The sequence below is a fragment of the Amphimedon queenslandica genome, unplaced genomic scaffold (genome assembly GCF_000090795.2).
Source record: "Amphimedon queenslandica unplaced genomic scaffold, v1.1 AMPQUscaffold_13324, whole genome shotgun sequence".
Taxonomy (NCBI): Eukaryota; Metazoa; Porifera; class Demospongiae; order Haplosclerida; family Niphatidae; genus Amphimedon; species Amphimedon queenslandica.
In genome coordinates, this window is record NW_003546440.1 from 20,815 (window position 1) to 28,132 (window position 7,318).

General features: G+C 35.1%; 3 protein-coding genes across 5 annotated transcripts in view; 2 read left to right on the top strand and 1 right to left on the bottom strand.

The window, feature by feature from the left end:
* The window catches only part of LOC100638304 (iduronate 2-sulfatase-like), a 2,006-nt gene extending 1,073 nt beyond the window's left edge, over positions 1-933 (top strand). The window contains exon 2 of one of the 3 annotated variants that reach the window (XM_019998335.1): positions 317-933. In XM_019998335.1, the coding sequence (XP_019853894.1) occupies positions 317-889 (573 nt within the window). In that variant the 3' untranslated portion in view covers positions 890-933. Of the gene's footprint in view, positions 1-8 lie in introns of all 3 variants that reach the window. The other 2 variants (XM_019998333.1, XM_019998334.1) reach the window with 2 other exon arrangements.
* A 123-nt stretch (positions 934-1,056) lies between these two features.
* Positions 1,057-2,230, top strand: LOC105313305 (uncharacterized). The gene is made up of 5 exons (XM_011406619.2): positions 1,057-1,205; positions 1,265-1,519; positions 1,562-1,912; positions 1,970-2,005; positions 2,199-2,230. Exons 1-4 carry the CDS (start codon positions 1,067-1,069, stop codon positions 1,984-1,986), a joined length of 762 nt encoding a protein of 253 aa, XP_011404921.2. The 5' UTR covers positions 1,057-1,066; the 3' UTR covers positions 1,987-2,005; positions 2,199-2,230.
* Positions 2,218-4,214, bottom strand: LOC100638431 (N-glycosidase Npun_R5314-like). The gene is made up of 3 exons (XM_019998336.1): positions 3,974-4,214; positions 3,334-3,485; positions 2,218-2,542 (listed from the first exon to the last, which is right to left on the bottom strand). Exons 1-3 carry the CDS (start codon positions 4,134-4,136, stop codon positions 2,321-2,323), a joined length of 537 nt encoding a protein of 178 aa, XP_019853895.1. The 5' UTR covers positions 4,137-4,214; the 3' UTR covers positions 2,218-2,320.
* Between the last annotated feature and the right edge of the window lie 3,104 nt (positions 4,215-7,318).

Genomic DNA, 7,318 nt, shown 5'->3' on the forward strand with positions numbered 1-7,318 from the left:
AGGAATGCCTGACATTGCATTTAGTATCTGGAAAGAATTAAAGGGTTACAGTGACATTAAAGCAATAGTCAACGAAACACTGTGTGATATTGATGCTGATGCCTCCATTCATGGTAAAGAATGCCATGTACCAGACAATAAAATGAAAGAGCTTCGACGAGCTTATTACTCTTGTGTCAGTTTCACTGATGCACAGATAGGTAGGGTCATTAAGGAGCTGGATGCCCAAGGGTTTGCTGATGATACTATCATAGTCCTATGGGCTGATCACGGATGGCAGTTAGGCGAACACAACGAATGGTGCAAGCATACAAATTTTGAAGATGCCACCCACGTTCCATTCCTCCTTCATGTACCTGGTGTAACTGATAATGGAATGACTACCAAAGCACTAGTTGAACTCATTGACATATTCCCTTCATTAACAGAGCTAGCTGGATTAGAAGTACCTCCAATGTGCACTAAGAATAGTCCCACATCAATTGCTTGTGTAGAAGGAAGCAGTGTTGTCCCTCTCTTATCAAATCCTAATGCACAATGGAAGAAAGGCTCTTTTTCACAATATCCAAGGCCATCCACACAAGGTCTTCCGGAGATACCAGGGAAACCTCCCTTTGATCCAAGTGATAAAGGTGAGAGTGTAATGGGCTACACTGTACGTACTGATAAATACCGTTTCACTGAATGGTATCGGTTCAATCGCATTACCTCTACTCCTAATTTTAACGAAATATGGGGTACTGAATTATATGACCACTCTTCACCCACTGTGTTCTTTAATGACGAAAATGTCAATCTTGCTACTGAGTCAGAAATGAAGCCAGTTGTGGATGAGTTGCGTCAATTGCTGCAGGCAGGCTGGAGAGAAGCTTTACCACCAACTAATTAGATCTATTTTTTGCTGCATTTTATAGCTAATTTTACATATGGCTAGCCCATTGCTATTTCTTAAGATGCTATATCTAATTTTTAGTTTTTAAAAATAAAAAAATTGAAATTAAAACTGAGTGGGCGTTATGACATCATTTGCATGAGTGGGTGTCTAGATCTATCTAGTGCAGCAGAGATGAAGATGGTCAGCTTTGGTGTGGGATTACTTTTAAGTCTCATCTTTACCTTTCTTGCCTCCAGTTGGGCAATTCCATTTCAAATTCAGTCTTGTCCTGCTTCAGTTCCTCCCAGCCTTGTTGGAGAATATTATTACAGTAATACTGATTCAGTGATTGGTATTATTTTGTGCTTTACTATTTTCTTACTACTCTAGCTGGTATTGCTAGTCTACCAATTTGTCCTCCAACCAACAGTAGCTCTGATAGTATTGGCTATCGCTGGAGATACACCATTCCAAGTGGCGGTTATGCCTTCTCATCTGTGGAATATTCTCAAGATGAAGTGTGCCTCCTTAGTAACAGGCATCTCATTATTAGGCGGGAATTCTTTAAGAATAGAGCTAGGGGGAGCATGACCTTTAGAACTGTTTCAACTAGATCTAATTGTGATATCTTACAAATACAATATGGTAAGCAAACATATACTTTTGTTATTTATGTTTTTTTTGCAGCTCCTGAAGGAATCTATCTTATGCAGCCATCAAACAGCACTGTAACTATCACTGAAAATGATTCCATTAGTCTAATATTCCTCGTGTACATTGACTATAAGACTATGCACTCCATAAAGTTCTACAAAGTGATGCCAAATGGTGAGGAGACTCTTGCAGATCCTCACGTATTCCGTGAGAACCCATTTCCACCAAACTATTGTCACTTGGAACCGGAATCAGCATTTGGATACAGGCCATTAGTGTTACCAATCGTTGTTTTTCGTCCTCATGCTAATGATACTGGCAACTATAGTGCTGTGGTGACACTCAAATCCTCTCATAAATACACAGCTAACATCACACTTAACAGTAAAAAAATAAAATTTGTAGCTTTTAGTTAATAATTTGTTCTTTTTATTATTTTAGTAGTAGATCTAGTTTAGGTAATTCAATGATAAAAAGGTAGGCATGCACATTTAAAATAGAAGGAATCTTCAAACACCCAATGACAACATACACGATCAATCATATTAATGTGTGAAATACTTCGAGCACAGGAATGTTAACACGTTCACAAATTAGTGAGATATGATCACACCTCTATCTATACTATAAACCAATAGATTTTTATATCCCTTTCTATTAATGTCTATAGGTAAAACCAGTCACAGAAGTTAAACCAAAAAACTTAAACTCATTAGCTTGAATAAAGTACAAATACATTATTATAAAAATTTAATCATAAAAATGAGCATAAAAGTCAATTTTTGTTAATCGTTATACATCCAATGGTGGGTCACTTGATGCTAGTATTTCTTCTCTTACTTCAGTAATTGCTTGTCCTAGCCAGTTTGTGCCACGCCACGTCTTTCTGTTGAGTGCTTTAGGATTACTAGCTCCTAGACCAATGCCCCATATCCTGTCCCTCGGGCTAGCCTCTACTAGTGTTGTACCAATTGTAGACATTAGCTTTTCCTTTAAATCCTCGTTCTGAGTAAACTAAAAAGAACAATGATTTTTATTCTAGCAATTGTTTTATAAAATGAATCAAGGATGAATGGATATATACAATACATGTAAATTAGAGAGTGCACTTCGATTTGATGTAGCACATTACATTTGGTTATAAAAATGACAATAATTATTTTCCAAGCCATTTTGATGAACTATCCTGTACAATAGCCCATGGTCTTTGGGCCAATTTTGTAGCAGCTTTAAAAATTTATAAAAAATTCAATTTTGATCAGAAACAGCTCAAATTTTATACTTAGCATAAGTACATATATATTTATTTTTAAAATGTAAAAATAAAGAATTCTCATCTAGTCATTTTCATTGAACTTTGACCAATGTCTCTGTAGGGTTGGCACGATTTTCAGTAACTTTAAAAATTCATAAAAAATACAATTTTGATCGGAAAAAGCTCAAACTTTATACTTAGCATTAGTACATGTATACATATCAGCAAAAATTATAAAAATGGAGGATTCTCACATAATCATTTTTGACAAAATTTGACTGATGACCCTGTACTATAGTACAGGGTCTTTCACCCGATTTCGGAGCAAGTTCAAAATTCATAAAAAGTCTAATTTTGATCTGAAACTTTATTCTTAGCATAAAGACATGTATTGTAGTATTATGCATCAGGAAAACAAAGAATTTTCTCCTAACCATTTTTATGAATTATTATAGCCCATGGTTTTTGGCCTGATTTTTAACAAAGTTAAAAATTCTAATTTTGATTATAATCAATGGAGAATCTAAAGTTTTGATCCTAAATCACTTACTTTAGCTTTGTTTCCCCTTTTAACAATGTCGCGGCAATTCTCCTTCCAGACTTTATCGTCAAAATTTCTCACAGTCCGTCCGATAGCTTTCTGTTCACGTGGTTCACTCGTATCAAGAATCTTCTGAGCAGCTTCATCATCGCCAAACAATACTACATGAATACAGACACTTTATGAATTAAGTATTATGTTATACATTGATTAACAGTATTATGATTGAAAATTTTGGTTGAGGCTATTTGATAATTTTCCTGAAAAAAAACTAAACTAAACCCACGCACTATCATACAGTTTTAATAATTAGTACCAACTGAGCTATCAACCATAGAGTAGTGCATAGTGGGAAATTTTGGAGGGACTAAAATTTGGCAAATTGCTAAATTTTGGTGATTGGCAAAATTTAATTTAGCAAATTTATGGCTACGTGCCATTGAGCATGCGTGTAATGGCTCAAAATGGCGAATTTTTATTTTAGCAAATGGCTATCAAAACATCAAATTCGCCAAATTTAATCCCTTCCAAAATTTCCCGCTATATGGCATTAAATTGATTGTCACAGAATTTAATGATTGCAAATTTGTTATTTCCCATGATACTGACTCCAATACACATTTTTAGTAATACACATTTCTATGCTCACTTGCTTTCTGATACATCATGTACTGCTCACAGCAGCAAAAAGTGATGCCATCAATTTTAAACTCGGACGGATGCCATTGGCTGAAAGGACTCTGAGACTGCCAGAAAAATGTAAACTTTTCTTCGTCACTTTTTTCAACGGGAGCATCTCCTTTGGAGGCCATTACAGCAGCAGCTAGCTGGAAAAGTTGAGGAAAAACTACAAAATCTACAGACTCGATCGCACCATAACAAGAAATTGGCCACACCTCTTTTGATAGCTACACCTACTTATCACACCTCTTCCCACGTGAATAAACGTGGAGCTCTGAAAGTAAATAAGACTTCAAGATTTATGTAAACAATGGATACCATAAATATGGGACAGGACGGCCCGAGTGTCAGTATCCTGGCCATGTTTCTTTTCCTTGTGGTACTGCTTTTTACTGCTGCCTCGGTCACTCCTCTTCATCAAGTGGTCATAACTGAGGAGCATGGCTTGGAAAAGCTGATTTGTAATTCATCATTTGCTAGCGATACTGTCCTGGTTTTATCTACTAACATAACTCACATCATTGGCAATGTATCGTTCTGTGTGATCAATACTACCTACTCACTGACACTAACCAGCGATTCTACATCTAAACAGGCTCTTGTGAAATGCCCAGTACAGCTAAGTAGTGGATTGGGATTTGATAATATACATAATCTGACTCTGAAAAGGTTAGTAGTGACAGGTTGTGGTAGGTATTTGAGAGAATTGCCATCAAATGTGATGGAATCCATTAATTCATCAGCTCATTTAATTCATCACCATTCAGCTGCAGCATTGCTGTTGCTGCCACAAATCAAGGCAATAGTCATTGAAGAGGTTAAGATTACATATTATTATGGTTTTGCCATGCTAGCGATTAACCCAATGAATGCAACAATCAATAAGTTAGCAGTTACAATATCAAATGGTGGAAGGACTAATTATACCGGTTGGTTAGGTTCTGGCGTATTTCTGCTCTTTATTGATATCAAAGGTTCACAGAGCTCAGTTCCTTTTAATACTTTTATACATAAGAGTGTATTTCACTATAATTACGATTATACTCAGTCTTATCCTTGCACTTCTCATTTTAAGGATGAAATTAAATATAAAATGATCTATGCTGCTGCTCTAACTGTACACTATAGACAGGCTAGCTTCATAGCTAATGTAAATATTGTACAATCAAACTTTAGCAACAATTATGGCATACTTGTTGGAGCCATATTGTTAGTTCATTACAACAGTTTTACATATTCCCAGACAACTATATCACACTCATCCTTCTGCAAAAACTTTGCTTATAGTGACTGTTCGATTGGAACAGACCTTTCATTTTTCTTCTATGATCACAACAGCAATACCAACAGCAGTCAAATGACCAATGACTGCTATCCAACTGGTACAGCTTGTCACTTTTATCCACTCCTTATTTCAAATACTGCATATCAGTTTACTGGTAAATCTGGAATTATTTTTATTCATATTTTTTCAGCTAAGCATTTTTATGTCAATGTTAAGCTCAGCAGAATAAGTTTTAAATTTATTCCAATGTTTAATAGAGGATCATGCATTAGTGCTACTTCACTTTCTGCTGATACCACTAGCAATTACGTGCATACTTGCATTACACTTGAAAGTGTTTCTACCTCTAATATTTTTTTAAGTGAACAGACCGAATCAATTAAAGCCTATAAGCGTTCTTCCTTTCTCTTCACAAATATTGATTGTGTTGTTTTAAATGGTTTAAGTAACTTTACTGATAACATCGGCTCTGTTTTTGATATCAGACACAGCCAAGTCATACTGGGAGGCCAACTGCACTTTGAAAATAATAAAGCAGACACTGGACCAGCTTTTAAACTAACTGGTTTGAGTAGGTTCATTCTTCAAGATGATTTGAGTGCCACTTTTGTAAAAAATTCTGCACTTCAAAATTATGGTGGAGTAATATATGCATACAATGAAGTATCTTCAGATAATTGTATGTTCACATCAAACTTGTCTAATTCTAGAATAAGTATGTTGTTTAAAGAAAATACTGCCGGTAATACTGCTAATGCCATTTTTAGTAGCAACCTTGTATATTGTAAAGGAATTGATAATATTTATTATAAGCTAGATGAAGCCAAAAGTTACTTTAGTAACATTTCAAATGGTAGTTTAGATAGAAAAAATATAATGTCTACTATTGGAAAAATACTGTGTTTTTGTAATGACTGTCACTCTACTTTATCTGTTGTTACCAAAATATATCCTGGAATAACATTACAGCTACCAATTGTTGCTTTTGATGGCTTAAACCAAACATCATTTTTGGAAATTGCTTTGAGTTTGTTAGGTAAAAACTTATTAGCCCCCAAGTTGTACCCTACTAAATCATGGTACATATCAGGTGAAAGCAGATACATGTTATTGCAAGATAAATGCACACTTGTCAATGTAACATTGCTAAAGCACAAAGAAGTTATTAATAAACATGTTGTCCAGTTTACACACTTAGCTCTTTTAGTTTCAAACTATCAAAGTTCGAACAGTCTTGTTAAATATAATTTATTACCTCAAGACTGTCCCATTGGCTTTGAATTCAATGAATCAACTCATAGATGTGACTGCTCTCATGTTTTTCGTAAATTGGGCTATCAACCTATCTGTCAAATTATATTCCATGTTAACATAACGCATATAACCATTTCAACACCACTAATTTCTATAAAATGGATTGGAGCATTGCAAATAGGCAATAATACTATGTTTGGAGTTTCTCCTACCTTTTTTCTGTACTCTCACTTATATAAAATACATTATGACACTTACATCATTAGTGATGATGACAGTAGTGTATTTTTGTCAAGTTCAAAAAATACTGAAGACAATGTTACCCTTTGCCCAACTAACAGACATGGAGTCTTGTGTTCTCAGTGTGCTCCAGGCTACAGTGTGGTATTCGGCTCTAATCAATGTCTGCAATGTAGCAACTGGTGGCTATTGACATTGGTAATATATGGAATGTCTGGACTTTTACTCATTTACATATTGCATAGTTTGAAGCTTACCATAACAACTGGGACAGCTAACAGTATTATATTATATGCACAGATTATAAGTGGACAAGATGTGTGCATGAGTGTGGTAAATAGCAAAGTACTCTTTTACTACAATTCATTAATCAAAGGTTTGCTGTTTCTTATCAATTTAAGCATAGATTTTGAATTACCACTGTGCTTTTATGATGGAATGACAGAGCTATGGAAATCTGGTCTTGGTTTACTATTTCCTGTTTATCTTTTGTTGATAGTCATTGGTCTCATTGTAATCAGTCGATACTCAGTA

What these genes read in the sequence shown, in the direction of transcription:
- LOC105313305 (XM_011406619.2), top strand. Translation starts at nt 1,067, where the DNA reads ATGAAGATGGTCAGCTTTGGTGTGGGATTACTTTTAAGTCTCATCTTT. An exon ending in TGTTGGAGAATATTATTACA is followed by an intron (nt 1,206 to 1,264) that starts GTAATACTGATT and finishes TTACTACTCTAG; the next exon opens with CTGGTATTGCTAGTCTACCA. An exon ending in TATCTTACAAATACAATATG is followed by an intron (nt 1,520 to 1,561) that starts GTAAGCAAACAT and finishes TTTTTTTTGCAG; the next exon opens with CTCCTGAAGGAATCTATCTT.
- LOC100638431 (XM_019998336.1), bottom strand. Translation starts at nt 4,136, where the DNA reads ATGGCCTCCAAAGGAGATGCTCCCGTTGAAAAAAGTGACGAAGAAAAG. An exon ending in CATGATGTATCAGAAAGCAA is followed by an intron (nt 3,486 to 3,973) that starts GTGAGCATAGAA and finishes GTATTCATGTAG; the next exon opens with TATTGTTTGGCGATGATGAA. An exon ending in AAAGGGGAAACAAAGCTAAA is followed by an intron (nt 2,543 to 3,333) that starts GTAAGTGATTTA and finishes TGTTCTTTTTAG; the next exon opens with TTTACTCAGAACGAGGATTT.